This window comes from Populus alba, chromosome 11 (genome assembly GCF_005239225.2).
Source record: "Populus alba chromosome 11, ASM523922v2, whole genome shotgun sequence".
In the NCBI taxonomy this organism is placed as follows: domain Eukaryota; kingdom Viridiplantae; phylum Streptophyta; class Magnoliopsida; order Malpighiales; family Salicaceae; genus Populus; species Populus alba.
Window position 1 is genome coordinate 4,603,518 of NC_133294.1, and position 24,285 is coordinate 4,627,802.

At 32.1% G+C, this 24,285-nt stretch overlaps 1 protein-coding gene and 1 pseudogene across 1 annotated transcript; both read left to right on the plus strand.

Annotated features, from left to right (window-relative positions):
* Positions 1 to 1,955: 1,955 nt before the first annotated feature.
* LOC118047596 (cyanogenic beta-glucosidase-like) lies at positions 1,956 to 7,384 on the plus strand (annotated as a pseudogene).
* A 10,231-nt stretch (positions 7,385 to 17,615) lies between these two features.
* Positions 17,616 to 22,922, plus strand: LOC118047597 (beta-glucosidase 13). Its single transcript, XM_035056936.2, has 13 exons — positions 17,616 to 17,816; positions 18,247 to 18,313; positions 19,065 to 19,123; positions 19,825 to 19,900; positions 20,014 to 20,088; positions 20,425 to 20,512; positions 20,647 to 20,905; positions 20,999 to 21,114; positions 21,544 to 21,755; positions 21,876 to 21,907; positions 21,993 to 22,095; positions 22,196 to 22,301; positions 22,445 to 22,922. The coding sequence occupies exons 1-13, from the start codon at positions 17,646 to 17,648 to the stop codon at positions 22,617 to 22,619; spliced, it is 1,539 nt and encodes a 512-aa protein (XP_034912827.1). The 5' UTR covers positions 17,616 to 17,645; the 3' UTR covers positions 22,620 to 22,922.
* The last annotated feature ends 1,363 nt before the right edge of the window (positions 22,923 to 24,285 follow it).

Below are 24,285 nucleotides of genomic sequence, written 5' to 3' on the forward strand. Positions count from 1 at the left end.
TTCCTCGTATCCAACTACATCAATTTCACTTGATTTATACTGCAACAATCATCTCCACAACTAGTTAATCATTTAAAAATAACAAGTGAGAAATGATTATTTTAGATAGTTTTTTTTTTACATTATTTTTCTTAGAAGATGTTATTTTTGCGTTTTAAAAGTATTTTTTAAAAAAATTAAATTTTTATATTTTTTTTCTTACTTCAAATTAATTTTTTTTCGTGTTTTTATATTTTTTTATATGTTAATATCATATCAAAAGTATTTTAAAAAATTAAAAAAAATATTATTTTAATATATTTTTAAATAAAAAATACTTTAAAATCTTAAAACATGCCATAATAGCGCCGCCATTGATCATTAATGGGGTCACACTTATTGCACGGAAGATTCTCCTGTGTAGCAGGAAACTGTGGCTCTGAGGCAAAATAGAATGTCCAAACGCATTTGGCTGGTGTCCTGTGATGGCAGCAGAGTTCCTGCAGCTTGGCAATTCTGGTGACCTTTATTCTTTTTATGTTAGTTTTGTTGATGGTTACAACCTGCGCGCCTTTGCTTGTTGTGCCTCCTAATCAGAATTGCGCATGCATGGTGGATTTGAAGGACTCACAGATGTGGTACACCTGTCAAAGACGCTGTACTGACAAAGATGGTTGATACACTTGATACTTGCAAGATTTCTTCTTCTTCTCAGATTTTCAAGAACTCGTCCACGCACTTACTCCTATCCTCCTACTTATATGACCAGTGCCTTCGGTTGTGCATCATCGAATTGCCGAATTCTCTTCTGTGCAGGTAGATTTACTGCAGGTTTTCAATCTTGTACGCGGTGCTTTGTTGTTGATCATTTTAATTAATAGGGGTAGCTTAATTTGTTCTGTGAGGAGTTAAGAAACCTGCAGATATGGAAGTTGGTATACTGCTAAAACACACAATCTAGAGTTCATGAAGAGGAATTATATTCGTAGAACACATCCACAACAAGAAAATATTTATTTTTTTACTTCATAATTGCATGATCATTTTTTTTTGCCATTGTTGGACAATTTCTCAATTACAAATCCATAAGAAAATTTAAGGATCAAAGCTACAAGAGTTTACCTACTTAAGATGTGGTAGGGGTTCTCTCTTCATTAATGGTAGAGCATATAATAAACTATTTCCTGCAATCTCATCCATCAACTTATTTGGTAATGGTGTCTTAGTCAGAAACACATCGGAGAAGATCCACCAACTTAGACGTCGTGGATGGGAAATGGAGTTAATTGGATTAGTGGATCATAATCTTTTGGATGCAACAAGCACTCATTTCCCTGTCAGTGCTCCTCTAATCAGAAGTCTTCATGTATTTTACTCATATCAAGAAGTGTTTTTCTCTTCTTTTTTTATTCAATGATTTTGATATATTATTATAATCATTTGAACCTCTCTGGAAACGTTCTATTTAATAGAAATACACCTGATTATAAAATGATGAGAATATTCATGAACAGCAGATGATTATGAGATAAATTGTTTTTGGGATGTTGAATTTACTGTGTATTGTGTGTTTTTCAAGTAGTTATACTTTTTTTAAAAAAAAATTAATATTAATAGAAAATAAAAATGAAAGAAAACATAAAATTAAATTTTGATTAAAGAATTTGAAACCAATAAAGAAAACTAGCTCCATAGAAAATTAAGATTTAGTATGGTATATTACAACTATAAAACCGAAAAAATATTCTATCTTTAAGAACACTCATCATTCTTTAATTTACTCTACTGTATTAGTAAAGTAATGCATTTCTTCAAGAACAGAACTACTTGAAGACTAGTGTTAGGCCCATTTACGAGGAGCCAAGACCGCATGCATTGCACACACCAATGCTATCTCTTCAAGCCTCTATATAAAAAGGAGGCTTAGTATGAGGATTGAAACGCATATAAACAAATTGCAACCTCTTAATTGCTAGATGGCTACTCATCTTGGCTGGCTGTTTTTAGGAATGCTCCTCCGAATAATTTTCCCGGTAGCTTCTGCTAAGCTGGTGACGCCACCAATATGACGGAGTTGGATACTCGTTTTCCCACCGATTGTTTCAATCGGACATCCTTTCACCGGATTTCATATTTGGGGTAGCCTCATCCGCTTACCAGGTAGCTCGACTGAACCTTTATACTTAGCTTTCCCTATTTTGATTACTAATCACACTTTTCTTCATATTTGATAAGACTAAACCAAGGTGAGCTTAATTATAGCTAGCTATTAAGATACACACAATTCAAATGCTCCCTTGTAATGTTTTTTCATTTGCTGGTGTACTTCTCCTAGCATCTGGTCTCTGATCGCCTTTCCTCCGTTTTATTTATCAAATTGGTGCCAATTAAATGGTTTGCATGCATAGAAGGAGGTTTATTTAATGTATATAATTGCGTGTCAAAAACAATTAATGAATTCCTACATATACCAGTACTATATATGTTATAAAAAAATCCTCAAATTAAGATATATAATATATATATCATCTGATTTTGGAATTCTTTGTTTATGGTATCAAGTACGAGGGTCATGCAATCGTAAGTCTCAGAGGTCCGAGTGAATGGGACACTTTTGCTCAAGATTTCCCAGGTATCTCTCTCTCATACTAACGACTTTTAGTATTCGAAATTCAATTTTCAGTATTTTAATTATTGTAATTTGCTTTTTTGGCTTTTGTCTTCCCATGAGGTAAGTTTCTAAGAATAAGTCCATCAATTTTATTAACTGAATCTACATCCTCTAATTTCTAAGAATTGATTAAATTTATACTCTTACCTTCAAACTTTAATATTTATTAATATTTTTTTTTTTGTAATTTCTCATCTATGCACAACAATTTTTATTCCTCGCATTGATGGTTTTATTTTTATTTTTATTTAACTATGAAAATAGTCTCTTCATAGAACTTCTATGAGTATTTTTGCAATATTCTTTGGTTAAATCGGGTAGTTGATTCATGAAAAATTATGTTGAATTGGTTCGTGAAAATTATGCTAACTTAGTTTGAATTTAATATTAGAGTTTAGAATACAAGATTAAAAGATTGGATAAACAACAGTAACTAAATTTAAACGAGAAGAAATTCTCATTGATCCTTTCAAATTAATTTATAGTTGTATAGAACATATAGATAATATGAATGCTCTCTTTTCATTACTTGAATATTCTTACATTTCAATGGTGTACATATATCTTATTGTTCCTTGTGCGGATTTTAGGTACTATGATTTATGTATTATCACATATTTAAATAATATATCATCTCCCCTGCATATCTTCGTATTTGTTTCTGTATGGTTGCTTCGTTTTATTAAAAGGTTTTAAGGACACGAAATTAGGAAACCATAAGACAAATACAGTTTATATCTTTTGCATGAATGACTAATGTACAGCTCCATCGATCATTTTTATGAGGACTTTCAGAAAGGATAGCTGATGGCAGCAACGCAGACACCGCAATTGATTTCTACAATCGCTACCAGGTATATATCAATTTGATAATAATTCTGTAAAAAAATATTAATTTTTTTTCTAAATAACTCATAACAAAAATAACACGTATTCCAAATCATGGCAACTGGATTAGAAAATTAACAAAGTTATTCATTAAATAAGCTAAATTCCTTACTGGTAAGGAAAATTCTTTACAAGTAATAAGGTTATGTTTTGTTTAGTATAACTAAATAAACAGAACACATACAAATACGGAAGATATAAAAACTGAAGAGTAAAAAACAAAAATATTAAATAAATAAATCAATCACTTTTGCAGTTTTGATGTAAATTTGTATTCTTTTAAAACATGATGAGGGACAAAGGGTCTCCATTATCTTGTCTCTTTTGTCTTGATATTATAACCAAATGCTACTGAAAAACACAGAAATGCACACCTGCACGCGCACATATTTAGAAAAACAAAACAAAACTTTAATCTGTTAGAATCTCTTGAATACTTGTAATAATGAACGTGAATATCCATAACGTGACAGAGTGATCTTCAAATAGTGAAGAACTTGAGCGTGGATGCTTTCAGATTGTCTATCGACTGGTCCAGAGTGATTCCCAGTAAGTATTAGTTAGAGATAAGAACACTAAAAGGATGTGCATTTATTTTTTTTGTTGATACTTTTTTACTTTTGGTTTTTCAAAAAACAAATATTTAAATGATTCTCAGGTGGGAAAATAAGTAGAAAAGTGAGCCGGCGTGGAATTGATTTCTACAACAAGGTCATCAATGAAAGCATAGCAAACGGTCAAAATCTTCTCCTCTTCTTAGAAATATACAATATTTGTTGTTCATGGGTGCTGCTTGAATCTTTAAAATAATTTGTTAAGAAATGTGGATCAACGTTAAAAGAACTAAGAAAAATTACTTGCAAGGATATCGCAAGCATATTGAACCAACTATTTTGTAACTTCTTGAATTGATCCGTGTGAATTTGATTTAATAATATGGAAAAAAAAATCAAAGGGGATACAAAAAACTAAATAATTCCTTATTTATTTCTTCTGGAGGGTAAAAAATATTTCATTATTTGATTTGGGAAGATGTTATCTAAAAGCCGCTCTCATCTTTTGAGGCTAAACTTCACAGGTTTTGAGCCTTTTATAACTCTCTTTCATTGGGATATTCCTCAAGGACTTGAAGACAATTATGGAGGGTTTTCTAAGTGATCAAATTGTGTAAGTCATCACCTTTTATCAAGGTTATTGAATAATTTAAAAACACAAGTCAAGCATTCGTATTTGTCAAATTATGTACGGAATTGTAACATAGTATTTCTATTCTTTTAATTAATTTATAGGAACGATTTTTCGAGATTTTGCTGAACTTTGCTTCCGGGAATTTGGTGACCGAGTGAAGTACTGGATTACTTTAAATGAGCCACAAAAGTACTCCAGTGCTGGCTATGATTCCGGTGACTTTGCACCGGGCCGATGTTCCAAATGGGTGAATGAAAAGTACTGCATGAAAGGAAACTCTTCCACTGAGCCCCTACAAAGTTGCCCATAATCTCCTCCTTTCTCACGCAAGCAGCAGTAAAGACATACAAGGAAAAGTATCAGGTATCCAATAAAATGCACATTTTTTACTGGATAGAGTATTATTTAATCCCTATGAACATATATCTATATATATGTGGCATCACTTTTGATTATTGAAAATGTAGGCATCTCAAAATGGGAAGATTGGGATAACACTCAATACCCCTTGGTTCGAACCCTACTCTAACAGTACGGATGATTATGATGCTGCCAAAAGATCTCTTGATTTCACGCTTGGTTGGTATGTATTTCTCCAAAACATGAGCTGGTAGCTAGCTGGATCTTCTATAATTTTCATTAATTATTTCAATAACACAATTGCTTGGTGGTTGCTTAGTAGTCCTTGTGATATAATTTGGAAGCTTCATATCATTTTCATTTGTATTACTGCTCTAATCCAAAAGTTGGGCTCCTTTAGCATCATATTTCCTGTCAGAAGACAGTAGTAGATAGTTTAACAAAGCAGCAGAGTTTATATGGACTTTTGGCTTGAATTTAAATTGTGTCCCTGATGTTGGAGAGTCGATATTGTCTAGTTGGCTGTATTTGTTTCAATTAATCTAGATTTTCATCTGAAAAAAATAAATTGTTGTATAACTCGTAACAACATTACATGTTTCTAGGTTCTTGAATCCTATAACATATGGTGACTATCCGACCAGCATGCGGGAATTGGTTAAAGAAAGATTGCCAACATTCTCGTCACCAGATGAAGTGAAAGGAACATATGACTTTGTTGGGTTAAATTATTATACTGCATATTATGCAGCAAATGCAAATACTTCAGACCCGGATCATCTTAGATATCAAACAGATTCTAATGCCAACATTACAGGTAAGAATTTTGTCATTTTAGTCTTGCTAAGGGACAAATGGTTACTATTGCCATGGACCGAAGCGATAAAAATTGCCAGGTTATGCCCTGAAGGTTTAAAACAATGTACCTCTTTTAAGTCCTTGAAGTTAGATTTTTTATCATGTCCATGTACATAGCTATATGGGTTTTTGATGATTATCCAAAAAAAAAAGAGTCCTTGAAGTTAGAAAAGTCTTGAAAATCATTAGAGATTTGTAAAACTTAGTTCGAGTTTGATTATTGTTTCAAAAGAAAGAGAAAATTTCATGTACTTTATATTTTTAAAAGATAAAAATTTATTTCAGAACTATAAGAAAAATAAGTTTATTTTATATATTTGTCACTGTAAAAATAAGTTTTTTGTTTCTTCTGCATTTTTTTTTTTCCAGGAGAACGAGGTAGGATCCCCATCGGTCCAAAGGTTTGTTAGAAAATGATACATAATTTAGACAATTTTACTTTTTTGATATTTGAAATCCAGAAAAAAATGTTATTATAACGCTAGCTAGCTGCATGTTCTACAAATTGCAGGCTGGTGCATCATGGCAGTATATCTATCCAGAGGGGATAAAATATCTTTTGAATTACACCAAAGACAATTACCAAAATCCAATAATTTACATAACTGAGAATGGTATTATAATAAACTTTGCACATTACAACGGAAAGTTAGTAAGATTTCAAGGGCCAAACTCATTAATTCTTCTTTCTTTCATATTTTTCGTCTATTTAGGGTACAGCCGCTTGCTTGATGCTAACGTATCAGATGCTGAAACCTTGAATGATCGTCCAAGAATAGATTTCCATTTTCACCATCTTCAGAATGTTATAAAATCTATCGAGTGAGTTTACTTACTGTACAATCACACGATTTTAATTTCTTTTCTTTTTTCGTTTTTTGCCTTAAATTAAAGTGAACATGCACTTAAAATCGGCTGCTAACCCAAAAAGTTAGGGTTAAAATAAAGATTTAAATAAATTAAAAGACCAAAATGCTAACGTTTGAACTCATTTCTGCAGCGATTATGAAGTTCAAGTCAAAGGTTACTTTGCATGGTCTTTCACCGACGACTTTGAATTTACAGATGGGTACACCGTAGGATTTGGTTTGGTGCACATAAACCGTAAATCTAATTTAACAAGACAAATGAAGCTCTCAGCATCCTGGTTTTCAGAATGCCTTTCGAAGTAATGAGCTGCTCCAACGGTATATTTCAAGCGATTAAGGCTAGCTTGATTGATGAAAAGGAGTTTGGCCAATATATATAATTTATATCCAGTGAACTGGGATATATTAATATTTCCTAAGTGTATTGTGTACTATACTGTATGTTTCAATAAATTAAAACTTGGGTATGTTACCAAGTTAAATTTCAAAGTAAAAATATAGCCGTTTGGTAATTGAAAATAAATTGGTGAGTGAGGAGAAGGACAAAAATAAGCCAAAAATAGGTGAATATAAACACTCGGAAATGCACCATTGGATAAACTTTCTATATTATAATCCATATGGATTCACCAATGTTTCACTTCCATCCTTAAATTTCAAAATTCTGTTAATTTTACTTATGTAGTTTAGAAGAGTTTTTAATCCTTTGCTATTGTACAATGAGAGTTTCAAGCTTGAAGCCTTTAAAAAATATTTTTAAATTTTTTAGTGTTAATTAAAACAAAAATTTGTATAAAAATTAGTTGAAATTATAGTTTAAGTTAGGAATTCTTAATAATTGTTGTTGTAACCTATTTTGGGTCCCCACAAAAAAAAATATCAAAAAAATATATCAGTGAAAAGAGGATGTCAGAGCGCTCAGAAAATGGCCAAAAAGTAGTTGAGGAGGTTCAAAATAATAATAATAATAAAGATTGGAATTTGATAGTATATCATTGACTAGTGAGAGCCCTATTGATAAAAAAAAGTTTATATGAGGAAGAAAAGTACAAAATTAGATGTTGATGTACTCAATTAAATTTTATTGAAAGTTTAATTGAATTTATAGAGGATTGATTGAAAGAAAAAAAAATGTTTTTTCAGTCAATTTGGGTTTTAATGGGAAGAAATTAAAGTTTCGGGGTCAAATTATAATATTTAAGAGTTGATTTAGTTAATTCAAGGGCTTAATTACATAAATATTGAAGTTTGATGGCAAATTAGGGACTTGATTGAAGAAATCTAAAATTAAGGACCAAACTGAAAATCATGCAAATTGAAGGAATGACTTGAAATCTAACACACTTTGGTGCCAATTTTCATTTAAATTAAATGGCGCATTTTGGACAAAACAATGTCGTTTCATGCGTTTTACAAAAAAAAAAAAAAAACACAAAACAAACGACACTGTTTCTCCTTCTCCTTCCCTTGGACATGCAACAGAGGAAGAGAAGTTTTTTTGTTTTCTTCCCCTTGTTTCTTCCTCTCCCTCCCACGTGCTCTGTTAGAGCCAAAACCATATGCCACCCACCTCATGATGAGAAAGCAGAGAAGCCGTGCCCTGCAAGCGATGCTTCTATTGGCCACCTCTCTCGGCGCTGTGACAGAGCAAGAGAACCGTGCACCCCATGCGCAGCGATGGGACGAGGCAGGGTCGATCCCGCTCCCCCTGCCCCTATAAATACTGTCCCGAAAGGTGAAGAAGAAGGGGAGGAAAAATAAAAGGGAGACCAAGAGAGAGAGACAAGTATTTTTTTGAGAGAGAAAGGGGTCGGGAGATGGGAATCGAAAGAGAGAGACATGAGAGTGAAATAGCCGAAAGAAGGAGAAAGAAAGAAAAAAAACAGAGAAGGGAAATATAACGAGAGGACAGAACTGTTGTTACCCATTTTTGGGTTCCCATACAAAAAATAAAAAAACACAAAAAAATATTCGAAAGGAATAAAAAAAAATAATAAATTTTTTTTTAAAAAATAACAGGAGTGAGAAAAGAATGCTGGAACGCCCATAAAATGACTAGGAATTGGTTGAGGAGGTTCAGAAATACAAGAATTGAAATTTGATAGTATATTTTTGACTGATGATAGCTCTAGGACAAGGAAAATTCTATTTGAGAAATAAAAGTTCAAAATAAGATGTTTATGGACTCAATTAAATTTTATCCAAAGTTTAATTGGATTTATAAAGGGTTTGATTGCAAGAAAATTGATCTTTTAAGTCAATTTAGGCTTTTATTGGAAGAAATTAAAGTTCTGGGGTCCAGTTATAATTTTGAGGAGTTGATTTGGTCAAATCAGGGGTTTAATTGCATAATTATTGAAGTTTGATGGCTAATTAAAGACTTAATTGAAACTATCCGAAACCAAGAATCAAACCAGAAAAGATGATAAAATCAAGGGATCCAATTACAATTCATCCAGGGGCTTTGATTACAAAATTGTCAAAACAACCAAGGACGGAATCGAAAATATCCATTTGAAATGTCGAAACAGCGTTGTTTTCCTTAAAGAGCCACTATTCATTGTCTCCTACGAATAAAGCCGTTTTCAGCAGAAAAACAAGGATGTGTTTTGCATCAAATTGCTCCAATTATGGGGCTCGTTTTATGGCTGCTATCCCGCTATATGCAGATTACAAGCCGGCCGTTACCAGCACAAGGCTGTTTCTGGCCTATAAAAGCAGGAGAAGAAGATAGAAAGAAAGGGAGAAGGAGACAAAGGGAGAGTATAGTGAAGAGAGGAGAGAAAACCGAGAGAGGGAAAGGCAGAGAGGAGAGGCTAAAAAAAAAACAAAAAAACCAAGGGATACAACTGTTAGAGAACGGAAGAAAGGAGGAGAGTTTGAAAATACCAGAGAGAGCAATAGGGAGAGAAGAAGAAGCAAATTGAATAGAAACAGAGGACACAGTGAAGATATAGCACAGCGCCACCATCGTCTTCTTCCCCTCAAAACCAGGTATGTTTGCTGCCTTTTCTCATTTCCTGTAATGTGATGCTTGTTAATATGTAGAAACGCAAAGAAAAATCACGCTGAAGCCAACGTCTGTGTCAACATGTATCATGCTCTGTTTTTTTTTTGTTTCTCGTCATATACTTACACTGGGAAGAGGATGAACAGTGCGAAGGTAATTTAATTACCTTCACACTGTTCATGCACGCGTGATACGCGTGCATGTGCTAAAAGGAGAGGCTGGTCACTGGCATGGGCCAGTTACCAGGCTGGGCTGGCTCGGCCCAGCCTAGCTTTTCAGGCTGGCTAGGTCCAGCCCAGCCTGCGAAATATTTTTTTATTTTATGATTTTTCTGCAATTATTTTTTTTTTTATATATATATATGCTATATTTTAATTGATAGCGGTTTGTATTTTTATACTGTAAAGATACAAATTTGGTATTAAAATACCCGATTTTCATCAAGAAAAAAAAAATATATGTTTTGTTTTCTTGCATACGGCCTAGTCTTTCAAAAAATATATATAAAAAAATCATATCATATTTTTATACAAGAAAATTTCAAAAATTTATATTAGCATGCATTTTGGCTTTAATAACCAGTTTATTAAAGTCGCGAGAACTAGGCTAATATTTCAAAAATTTCAAAAAAAATTATTTTGTTCTCTTTTAATATCTAGGGTTATGAATTTATACGTAAGACGTATTCCGGATATTAAATTCTTTTGTTGACGTTAGAATTATCCGATAAGATAAGGATCTCCTTACCGAGATGGACTTTTCTTAAACCATAGATGGACCAACAACAAGAAAACACGAAACACCTTAGATTTTATCAGACAATAAAACAATGCAGCTTGCTTTAGGTAGGGCGTATTTGGGGTGCTAATACCTTCTCTTTACGCAACCAGTCCCTGTACCCGATCTCTGAGACCAGTTAGGGTTCCTAGTGACCAAAGTACTAGGTGGCGACTCTCATTCCATTTTTTCCACTAATAAAAGACAAGAATTCCTTGTCTCCCCACATTTGCCATGTTTTTAGATAATACCAGATTTTGAGGGTGGATGTTTTCGTCGTTACGCCGCACACGTGCGACAAGAACTAAGAGGGAAGAATAAGAAAAGAAAAGAGAACGAGAAAAGAGAGATGAGTGAATGAGAACTGAAACGGGAAGAGGAAGATTTGCTTGAGTGATAGTTTAAAAAGAGTGAGAACAAACAAGGGGAAGAAAAAACAAAGACCGTTGGCTCTGCACAGAGGAGAAGAAGAAAAGACAACCACGCCACCGCCTAGAATCATTGTCATTTCTCCTCCTAGCCGCTGCCCGGCCACCTTCCACCACCGCTGACGACCACAACCGTGCTTCCCTGCTCCAGGTAACTTTCTTGCCCCCCTTGTAGTTTTTTATTTGTCCATCTTCATTTGCATGCAGAACATGAGAAATTCAAAGATGAAGGTGATGGGATAAGTGCAGTTGATGGTGTCACATTGGATATCCCTACTATTTTCCCACCATACCAGGGCAACTATATTGTCCCTTAGAGTTGGTGCTGCTATAAGTGCAGTTGATGGTGTCACATTGGATATACTTGTTGTTATCTAATTTTTGATTCATGTTTAGATAATTTTTTAGAAAAAATAAAAAATAGAGAAAAATATCGAAAATCCAAAAAATATATTTTTTAATATATTTGCATCATTTTTAGAATTTTTAACATCGTCTCAAAAGAATTTAAATTTTAAAAGATCATGGGAACGCATTTGACTTTTAACGCGTTATTTTTAAAAATCACCGATTTTCCTCACTCGAGACGATATTGATAAAAAAAATCCAAAAAGTAAGAAAAAATCAAAATTTACAAAAAAAAATAGTTGAGAGACCAATTTTGAGGTCCAAGCAACATTTTGTCTATAAATAGTAGCCTTTAACACACACAAAAGGGGGAGGGGTAATTTTGAAACATTAGAAAAAAAAAAAAAAAAAACCCTAACCCTAAACCCATCTTTTTTCAAGGAGCATTGCCCTCTCCCTTTCCTCTCATCTTCTCCAAACAGCCGCCCCCTCCCCGGCTTGATTTTTTTTTCCCCAAACCAGTCGGACCTTTAGCCACGACCTGATCTTCCCCGCTCACGGCCTCTCATTTCCTAAGACAACCTTCGCCCCTCCTTTCCTCTGATTTTCAACTCTCAGCAGACCACCCCTCCATCTTCTTTCCCCATCTGCTTTCTCCCTCTCACAGACAACACCCATTGTTTCCCCCATCTCCCAAGACCAACACATCTCTTCTTCGTCCCCACACATCTTCCTTTCCCAGTCATCAACCACTGGCCACCACACACTCCTTTCATCCTTACCCAGCAGAACCAACGAAAGAACTTCCAGCCATTGCTTCCCCCAATCTCCTCTCTTCACCGAACTGGGCCCTCATCTCTCACAGTTGCCAAATAAAAAAAAAGAAACGAGAACAGATCTGTAAAATTCAATTAAAACCAATTGTTGTTTGCGTTGCCTTTTCTTCTGTTTTAGGTGACAATAAATCTCCACCGGTGAAAAAGATTTGAAGGAGAGAGAAGGCTGAACCTTAAGGCAACCATATCTCTATTTTTGAGAAGCGGTGGTTGTCACTGCCGGTGTAGAAAGGGAGAGGAGGAGAAAACGTATCAAATCCACTGATCTGTTGGGATTTGCCCGTGGTGGCGCGTGAACCCACGCGTTGCAGTGGCGGTGGCGCGTAGGGCAGATGCGCCGCCACTTTTTCTACTGTTCCTGAGGCTTTGCAACATTGTTCCATGGCTTAGGAGGCTTCATAGAACCCTTCCCTGCAATTTCTGGAGTTTTAGGGGTTGTTTTATAATTTTTAAAGTGTTTAATGTAATTTTTGTTTAGTTTTTGAATTTTTTTTATAATTTGTAGTGTTTTAAGAAAAAAAGAAAAAAACATTAGTAAATTGTATGTGTGTGTTTGTATTTGTTTTAAGGATTTTTTTTTATATAATAAAATTGCAAAGAATAAAGAATTTAATATTTTGATTTGATCACGGTTAAGAATTATGAACTTACACGTAAGTCGTATTTTTAATATCCAATAAAAAAAAATTTTAAAACTTATTTAACACATCAAAGCTACGAAGCAACTTACCTCAGATAGGGTGCCTTAAGGGTGTTAATATCTTTTCTAACCACAACCAGTCTCTTACCCGCGAATCTCTGACAAGACCAATATATCCGAGTTTTCTAGTTGCCCTTACTTAAATATGGCGACTCCAACAAACCAATCCAATCAAAGCAAACTAAACGAAAAAATCACCAGCAATCACCGCTCAGGTGACATGCAATAATACCTAACATCACAACCTTGATTATTTGTTCTAAATACAGTACTGGATCAAAATTATAATCTAGCTGCTACCGTTGGGCTTGTTTACCATAAATCGTCATAATCCTAAAGTTACATACACCGTCTGCTTCCTTTCTTTCTTTACTAATACAAAAGCCCTATTCTCATTCAACCAAAAACCCAATACAAAGTTGATCCAGCTCACTTGTAAATAATTTTAAAAGAAAAGAAAAGAAAAGAAGAGGAGAAAAGAAAAGAGAATAAATTTGAAAATCAATAAAATAAAAGATCAAAACCATATCAATTAATGTTATGCGTTTCTTGAATTTTGTGGTTTTATGATATGGGTTATATTTTGGTGTTATGAAATTAGGTTATTTATATGAGTTTGTTTGTTTGTATATGAGGGTAATTTAGCTATTTTATCAATTTAAAAAATTTAATTGACCGAAAATGTAAAGTGTAACTTCTAAAAGAATAATAATAAAAAAAAAGTATATTACAAGGAGATTTTTTTTTTCCTGCAATCTCATTCTTCAACTTATCTGGTAATTGGAGTCTTAGTCAGAAATACATAGAAGAAGATCCATCAGCATGGTCGTGGGTGGGAGATGGAGATAATTGGAGTAGTGGATCATGATCTTGTGGATGCTCCAAGCACTCATTTCCCTGTTAGTGCCCTACTGAATAGAAGTGTTCATGTGTTTAATAAAAATATGAACCTCTATGGAAATGTTTCTAGAATTTCTTTTACTGTAATAGAAAAAAAAGTCTTCGTGTGTTTCATGTGTTTAATAATTACACTATAATTATTCCTTTTATATATAAAAAAGATATAATTATACTAAATTTCTTGATATCAAAAGTTCGGATGCCCATACATTAATCGATATGATAATATGTCATTGAATATAATAATTATATTATTATAACTTCTTTATTTTTTATAAAGAAAGATAATAATTTTATTAGATTTTTTTATACTTAAATCCATAATGTACTGATCCATATTATATGGATCGATATGATCAAATGGTTGACAGTTTGGCACATAATGCCCATAATTGCCAATAATGCCTATAATGTGCTTAGGTATCTTCCATTAACTGATTTGTATCCAATAATTAATTAATTAGAGAAATGCCCACTTGTTGCATTGTATATTATACTTCTTAAAAATTGCAATAAAAGCTAAATGTGAAAGCGATTTAAAGGAAAAATACGACAAATAAATGTAAAATAAAAAAAAAAACAAACTAAAAATGACAATTGAATTAATGCATAAAATATGTAATTAAAAAAAAGACATATTATCATATCTTACATCACCAAAACTAGTTAAAAGCTTAATAATTATTTTCAAATGTAAAAAAATTTCTAAAAAAAAAAATAAAAATATTAATAAATATTATAACTTAACGGATATTAATAAAAAAGCAATGACATTAGTGGACAATTTCACAATTAATATCTAACCTACGCATCAACTCGAGCAAGGTCTAAGTTGAAAAAAGGTTGGTTGAATCATTCATTTCATTATTTAGAAGATGAATGTTTAATTTGATAAGTAGTAAGTATTTAAAATAAAAGAGATTGATATTAAAAATACAATAAGTGATGTTGCCAATAAAATATCAATCTAAAAGATAGATTTCTTAGATTCACAATAGTGTTATTGATTCAGAAGTCATATCCGAAGCTTGTTTAATAACTTTATAATTAACATCATCACAACTTTGAAATATTAAATTAATTTGTTAATAAGGAAATATAAAAGATCAATACAATCAATCACAAAAAATCATATGAATTTACATGATTCTATTAAAATTAATTCCTATCAAAGAATCCTCACAATCTAAAAGTTTAAATTATTACATGAGGTACAAAATATGATTTATATTATTCTTTAACTTATCCCTTTGAGTAAAAGCCCTTTAAACTTGAAATTTACATAGATTCGTACTACCTTATATTTAATTTTTATCAAATAAATAAGGATAATAAGATTTAAACTCGTGATTTCTTGGTTATTAAAGCTTTTATGCTATACTAGAAAACTATCTCAACTTAAAAATTTAAACTGTAAAGTAAAATTTTAAAATATAATTTATATTATTTTTTATTAATTATAATCTGTTTAAAAGTGAGGTTGAAGAAATACTTTATTATATTTCTCTACCCACAAATAAAGAGAGAACTCCTATTGATTCTCATGTAGTTTTCATTCTCAAATTATCTTATGGGCTTTTAATTGAGAAATTGTGCGGCAATTACATTGTTTTATTTATGTAATTATTATTATTATTATTATTATTATTATTATTATTATTATTATTATTATTATTATTATTATTATTATTATCAGTCAAGTTATAATGTTTATTTATAATGTAGTAGTTTTTTCTTTTGTATTTTTGAAAACAATTATTAAGCTTTTTAATGAGTTTTGGGGATCTCTGGTATGATGATGTCATTTTTTTAATTATACATTTATATGCATTGATTCAATTGTCATTTTTTATCTTTTTTTATTATACATTTAGTTGTCATATATATATTTTTATTTAATTCACATTCACAAATTAAATTTTATTTCAATTTTTAAGAAGTATAATATACAAAGCAGCAAGTGGGTATTTCGTTAATTAATTAGTTAAATATTAATGGGAAACAATTCAGTTAATGGATGATACCTTAGTGCATTATGGGCATAATGAGGCAAACTGTCAACCATTTGATCATATGGATCCATACTTTTTTTTAATAAAATATTATAGATTTATTAAATTAATTGTTAATTATAGCCATTAATAACATGATTTAATAGAGAATAAAAGTACATAAAATTTAAGAAGAGTCATAAAACTTTTTAATAGAACTAAATCAACATCAATCTAATCAAGCAAAACGACCCTAAAAAAAACATAACCAAGCTACTAAGTTATCTTCTCTAAAAAACTCATTGCTTAACCAAATAATCAGCAACATGATTCTTCTCTTTATGAATATGATCAAAACACACATAATAAATCCTATTGAATTTTGTTTGCAGGCAACAAAGCGGCATAACATTAATTTTTTCCCTTTAATTTAAGTAATGGCAATATTATAAGAATTTGACTCAACAACTCATTGATTTGTATAAGTATAACAACAATCAATACTAAGAGGTATAGTTTTTTTTTTTTAATTGTCAAGATCTCAGCATCGCTAATTTCCATTTTATCTACGAAATAAGAAAAAAAAAAATCGATGAAATCTCCCTTCTTTATGATATCTGATAACACCACCAACAATTCCTGAAGATTGGTTTGCCATTTGAAGATGTTTCAATGTTTCACTTCATCGTACCTACAGCTAGAGGTATTCATAAAGAATCATTTCTCATATATATCCTGCAGGTAGTCCATATAAAAATATATTTTAATGAACAAATTATACTAAAAATTCTCATCATATTACCTATGGAACCTTACATTACGGGCATCTGAAAAGTCGACTATCAAAAGATATAAAATAATTATTATTTTTTTTATAGAGAGACTTATATTTATTGACTTATTATCATATTGATATATGTCTGGGTATCCGAGGTGTTAGCTATCAAGAAATATAGTATAATTATATCTTTTCAATTAAAAAGGTAATAGTGTAATTGTTATATTTATTGGTTGTCCTCGTTTGGATCATTGATTTTAGTTTAGTAAATACAAACAACAGGCATCTGGTACTGTAACCTTTTTTTTTTTTTTTACAGAGCAATCTGATGGAACATATAGTGGATAAATAGGATCAGCTATATATATTTGTGTTTCTATTAAATAAAACATTTCGATAGAGGTTCATATTTTATTAAATACATGAAGACTAATCGAGTGAATTGTGTTTCCTCCTAATATCTTTCTTTGTGGTGCCAAGTGGCTTTGGTAGAGATTTTTATGTAAGTTAAAATGAAAAGGTAGTTTTGATAAAGCACTTAGGTGGTAATGACTGAAGTACATGGGAGAAAATACTCATATATAGTCATGGATGGGACATGGAGTTAACTGGAATTTTAGTAGATTGCAAGTAAGATAATATATAGCTCTGGTGTCAAAAGTCAAACTGGATAGAAACGAAATTCCTGATTCGAAGAATTCTATTATTTAAATTTCTCAACTTATAAACAAGTATGTGATTTATCAAGAATTTGGAGTTAATAAATTCTCCTTCATGTTTTAGTTTGTAAAAGTCCTGCGGATCGATTCCAGAAATATATCCAGAAAATAAATAAATAATATTCTGGTTTAGTAGATTATAATCTTTCGGATGCTAAAAGCACTCATTTCCCTGTCAGGTTTTGCTTTACCAAAAAAATTTCATTTTAACTTGGATAAAAATCCCTACCATAGCCGCTTACATTACACACACATGTTTGCCTCTATATAAAGGAAGGTTTAGCATGAGAATTGAATCCACAAATCCCTCAACCCATAAACACATTGCTACCTAATAATTGCTAGATGGCTATTCGTCTTGGCTGGCCATTTTTAGGAATGTTCTTCCTAATAATTTGCCTGTTAGCTTCTGCTAAGCTGGTGATGCCAACTACAGATAGTAATGTTACCGCTTACTTCAATCGAACATCCTTTCCAGAGAATTTCACGTTTGGGGTAGCCTCATCCTCTTACCAGGTAGCGAGACTGAACCTTTTCTTAGCTTCCAGGCTAGGATTCCCTATACGTAGTCATCAACTTCTCATCATGAGACTACAGCTAGCTATAAAGATACACGCAATTCAGATGGTTATAAGACTAAACCAGGCTGAGCTTATAGCTAGCTGAGAACATACACGCAAGTCAGATGCTGCTGTACTTCTCCTAGCAGCTCGTTTCTGTCGCCTTTCCTCCAATTTATTTTCCAAATTGGAGCCAATCAAATGGTTTACATGCTTATAAAACTATTACATAAAAAATTTTAGAGTGAAGCAGGACCAAAACACATGCATTGAAGGAGTTTTGTTTATTGTATAACTGTGTGTCAAAAAAATTAATGAATTCCTACATATCCCAATACGATATTATCAATATTAATATTTTTCAATTCTTTGTTAATGGTATCAAGTACGAGGGTAATGTCGGAGGTCACAGAGGTCAGAGTATATGGGAAAATTTTACTCGATCTTACCCAGGTATCTCTCTCTCTCTCTCATTATGAATTTTAGTAATTTAATTATTATAATTTGCTTTATTGGCTTTTGTCTTCCACTCAGGTATGTTGCTAAGAATAAGTCCTTCAATTTTATTATCTGAATCTTTCATATATCCTCTAATTTCTTAGAACGGATTAAATTTATATTCTATTAACGTCAGACTTTAATATTATTAATAATTTTTTTTAGTTTCTCATCCATGCACAACAATTTTTATCCCTCGCATTGATGATTTATTTATTTTATTTATCTATGAAAAATAGTCTTTTTTCATATAATTTTTATGCTTATTTATTAATATTATTTGGTTAACTCAATTCTTTAAATGAAAAAAAATCATAAAAGAAGCTTCCTATAGTTTTGTATAATCTTCTTTTCTGTTTGATTTGAGTTTATTTGAGAGAGAAAACTAGTGCAAATTACGCTCAACTTAGTTGAGTTTAATATTATAGTTTAGAATACAAGATTAAAAGATTGATAAACAGCAGTAATTAAATTTAAACAAGAAATTCTCATTGATCTTTTCATAATCATGACAGCAATATTCAAGATAATTTAACTTGTAAATCTTCAAATTAATTTATAGTTGTATAGAACATATAGATAAAATGATGCCTCTCTTTCATTACTTGAATATTCTTACATTTCAATGGTGAACATATATCTTATTATTCCTTATATTGATTTTAGGTTTATGTATTATCACATTTTCTTCTTCTTCTTCTTTCAGAAAGGATAGATGGTGGCACCAACGCGCACATCGCAAATGATTTCTACAATCGCTATGTGGTATATATCAATTTGATAATAACTGTTTTTAAAAAAATATCAATTCGATGATAATGGGATTTTGGATTGCTTTTAGCATGACTTATGAAGAATCGATCTTTTTTAGTTAATTTGATTCATTATCGAAATTTCTTTTTTCTAAACAGCTCATAATAAAAATAACACATATTCCAAACCATGGCAACTGGATTTGAAATTAAACAAGTTATTCATTGCTAAGATGATCCAATGATGTACATTAGATACGCTAAATTCCTCACTGGTAAAGAATTTTGAAATTCTTTTGCTGTAGTAAGATTATTTTTGGTTAGTGTAGTACTAGAATAATTAAGGAACAGATACAAAAGAGAAAAACATATTTTATTGGAGAGACATAAGTATACAAGAAATCTGTTGCTATAATAATTTAGATGTAAAATTTGTGTCCTGTCTTTTACAGGAAGGAAGTGTCTCCTATCTTTATCTCTCGTGTAAGATATGTTAACTAAATGCTATTTAAAAAAACACAAACACACGCGCACGAGCTCACACACAAATTCATGTATCTTCATCTCCTTTGATACGCTAGTTTTTCCACAAAGATTATAGTAAAAATGGACTACAGAGCAAGCAGGGTTTTAGAAACACAAAACTAAAGTTTAATCTCGTTAAAAATCTAATGAGTACATGTAATAATGAACGTGAATGCCATACCGTTACAGAATGATCTTCAAATATTGGAGGACTTGCATATGGATGCTTTCAGATTCTCTATCAACTGGGCCAGATTACTTCCCAGTAAGTATTGGTTAGAGATAAAGAACAGTGAAAGGATGTGCATTTAATATTTATTTGTTGACACTTTTTTTACTTTTAGTTTTCTCAAAAAACAAATGTTTAATGATATTCAGGTGGGAATATAAGCCAAGTGAACCAGTATGGAATTGATTTCTACAACAAGGTCATCAATGACAGCATAGCAAAAGGTTTAAATCTGCTCCCTCTTCTTAGAATAAATATACAATTTCTGTTGTTTCATGTGTGCTGCTTGAATCTTCAAAATAATTTGTTAAGAAATGTGGATCATAGTTAAAAGAACTCAGAGAATTACTAGCATGGCTATCGCAAGCATATTGAACCAACTATTTAGTAACTTCTTGAATTGATTCGTGTGAATTTGATTTCATAATATGAAAATAAAACCAAAAAGGGGATAAAAAACTAAATCATTTTTTTTCCAGAGGGAAAAGAAAAAAATTCACAATATGATTTGAGAAGATATCTAAAAAGCCGCTCTCATGTTTTGAGGGTAAACTTCACAGGTTTAGAGCCTTTCGTAACTATCTTTCATTGGGACAGTCCTCAAGCACTTGAAGACAAGTACGAAGGGTTTCTAAGTGATCAAATTGTGTAAGTTATCACCTTTTATCACATATTGTGTTCCATCATCATATAATTCAAAAATAGAAGCCAATCATTTGTATTTGAAAAATTATGATATGGAATTGTAACATAGAATTTCTGTTCTTTTAATTAATTAATAGGAACGATTTTCGAGACTATGCTGACCTTTGCTTCCAGAAATTCGGTGACCGAGTGAAGTACTGGATTACTTTAAATGAGCCCCAAAAGTTCTCCAGTGCTGGCTATGATTCCGGTGACTTTGCACCGGGCCGATGTTCCAAATGGGTGAATGAAACGTACTGCAAAAAAGGAAACTCTTCCACTGAGCCTTACATAGTTGCCCACCATCTCCTCCTTTCTCACGCGGCAGCAGTAAAGACATACAAGGAAAAGTATCAGGTATCCAATAAATGAACATTTTTAATGGACAGAGTATTATTTAACCCCTATGAACAATAAATTTAGGTATCCCTTTAATTATTGAAAATGTAGGCATCTCAAAATGGGAAGATTGGGATAACACTCAATACCCCTTGGTTCGAACCCTACTCTAACAGTACGGATGATTATGATGCTGCCAAAAGATCTCTTGATTTCTCGCTTGGTTGGTATGTATTTTTCCAAAACATAAGCTAGTAGCTAGCTGGATCTTCTATAATTATTTTTATTAATTATTTCGATGTTATAACTTCTTGTTGGTTGCTGAGTAGTCCTTGTGATAGAATTTTGAAGCTTCACTTGTGATGGAATTTGGAAGCTTCATATCATTTTCATTTGTATTACTGCTCCAATCCAAAAGTTGGGCTCCTTTAGCATCATATTTCCTGTCAGAAGACAGTAGTGGATAGTTTAACAAAGCAGCAGAGTTTATTTAGAGTTTTGGTTTGAATTTAAATTGTATCACTTTTGTATCCTGATGTTGGAGAGTCGATATTGTCTTGTTGGCTGTATTTGTTTCATTTAATCTAGATTTTCGTAAGAATAAAAAATAAAATTAATATATATGTATAACTCGTAACAACATTTCATGTTTCTAGGTTCTTGAATCCTATAACATATGGTGACTATCCGACCAGCATGCGGGAATTGGTTAAAGAAAGATTGCCAACATTCTCGTCACAAGATGAAGTGAATGTAACATTTGACTTTGTTGGATTAAATTATTATACTGCATATTATGCAGCAAATGCAAATCCTGCTGACCCAGATCATCTTAGATATCAAACAGATTCTAATGCCATCATTAAAGGTAAGAACTTTGTCATTTTAGTGAATTTGTTACTGAGGTTATGCCCTGCGGGTTTAAAACAAGCTGAGGTTGTTATAGCATAATTAATTTCACCGTGTTGTTTTCATCATACTTTTTCAGCAAAACGAGATGGGAACCCCCTCGGTCCACAGGTTTGTATGAAAATGATACGTATTTTACCCAATTTCCTGAGACATTTGATAGTTATAACTAAGCTTCATATGTGACAAATTGCAGGCTGGTGCAACATGGCAGTATGTCTATCCAGAGGGGATAAAATATCTTTTGAATCATACCAAATACAATTACGAAGATCCAGTAATTTACATAACCGAGAATGGTATTATAATAAGCTTTGCAGATTAAAATGGAGATCTAGTAAGATTTTAATGGCCAACCTCATTAATTCTTTGTTTCCTTCATATTTTTCGTCTATTTAGGGTACAGCCGCGTGCTTGCTAAATTATCAGATTCTGAAACCTTGGATGATAGTCAAAGAATAACATTCCATTACGACCATCTGCAGAATGTTCTAAATTCTATCAAGTGAGTTTACCTATTGCGTAATTCCACGGTTTTAATTTCCGTTCTTCGTTGTTTTTGCCTTAAATTAAAAGTTAGGGCTCAAATAATGATTTAAATAAATTAAAAGACCAAACTGTTAACATTTGAACTGATCTTTCTTGCAGCGATTATAAAGTTAAAGTCAAAGGTTACTTTGCATGGACTTTCACCGACGACTTTGAATTTACAGATGGATACACCGTAGGATTTGGTTTGGTGCACATAAACCGTACAGATAATTTAACAAGACAGATGAAGCGCTCAGCAACCTGGTTTTCAGAATGCCTTTTGAAGAACTGAGCTGATCCAAACGGTTTATTTCAAGCGATTAAGACTAGCTTGATGGATGGGAAAGAGTTAATTTGGCCGATATATATGGGACTATGTATAAATCAACGGTCCAGAGAACTGGGTTGTATTAGTATTTCCTAGGTGTGCTGCACTGTATGTTTCAATAAATTAAAACTTGGCAATGTAACCAAGTTCAATTTCAATGTTAAAAATCTATTTATGTTTTATATGCCCCTCTGATTTTCAAATAATATTATTTGCTAAGCCACTGTAAATTTAGGGGCGATGATCTTGAGTTTGATATATAATGATGTTGAATTCAGTGTTACAGTGTTTACAAATAATGAAGGTGTTGAAATAAAGAGTGTTGGTTACGGATATTGCATGAAGAAGAAGAAGAAGAAGGAAATGATGACGATGATGTACAAATAATCCTCATAATGAAAGCTTTTTTCAAACTTTAATTATATAACTTGGACCTAATTTTGATTCTTATAGTCCTCATATATTTCTCTTTTTCTCTCTGATTCTAGCTGTAGTTGTAAGATTATATATATTTTTTAATCTTTTTATCTCTTTTTGCTGCCTCTCATGCTGGACTTCCAATACAAGTGTAATAATTAAAATTGTCTTGTCTTTAATCCTTTTTAGTCCATGTTTTTCATGATGTGTTGAATTTTGTCCCTAACAAATAAAGTCTTGCAATTTTGCCCAATTTCTCACAATAAATTAAGAATAATTTCAGTGGATAAACTATTAGCTTATTCTTTTTAGCTTGATTAGTTTATAATATCTCATCTTATCTATATACTAAGAAATACAAAAAAAAAAAAAATGCTGCTTCTATTTTGATTAATTTGGAGCTACCAAAATGAAGCAATACGAAAGTACGTACGCGAAACCAGATCATAGCAAGATGCTGTCTGATGATCACGCCTATACATCTTTTAACAAAGAAAGATCCTTCACTAAATTATGATGATATGGATAACATGCACGAGCTTGGCAAGAACAAGTCATTATATAAGATACAGTACAGAATAAAGTAAAATAATAATCATTTGTAAGCAAGGAAGAAATCAACTCAAGTTTATAAACATTTCACTTCGTTAGCGATGCGGTGAGTATCAAGTGAGATCTGCCCACAAGAGGCCAGTTCAGTGCCATATTGGATCATTGGAGGATGTTGTTGAGAGCACAAATATATCCCCAAGTCTGTAAATGGAGAAGAGATGGGTTTTAGGGCTTTTGGAAATTGGGCCTAATGATACTTAATTGTTCATTAAACCTTGTCAATGGGATTAGGCTAATAAGATAAATAGAAGCAGGTTGACTTTAAAGCTTGACTACGACCTTGACACGAAAAAGTTGACTTGAAGCAGAGCATCTACTCTTAGCTTAGAGAGAAGGGAAAGTGAAACCTGATGTGAATGATGCCTGCTTTAGTTTCATCTCATGGGTTATTTTTCTATGTTGAGAATCATATAATTTAATTTTGTGACTATATATATATATATATATATTATATATATAATATTTTACCTTGTATTATTTTATCAATTTTTTGACCACCCTGGAGTCCAAAAAACACTCCGTCCATCACATGTCACAAAGGACGTTTGTTGGGAAGAGGTCAAACCGAGGTCATTCCGCGTAAAAATAAGAGGCTCACGGA

Bases quoted from the DNA above. Each gene is read 5' to 3' on its own strand.
- LOC118047597 (XM_035056936.2), top strand. From the start codon at position 17,646: ATGGCTATTCGTCTTGGCTGGCCATTTTTAGGAATGTTCTTCCTAATA. The intron at 18,314-19,064 runs GTATCTCTCTCT...TTCTTCTTTCAG, and splicing joins TTTTACTCGATCTTACCCAG to AAAGGATAGATGGTGGCACC. The intron at 20,906-20,998 runs GTATCCAATAAA...TTGAAAATGTAG, and splicing joins CATACAAGGAAAAGTATCAG to GCATCTCAAAATGGGAAGAT.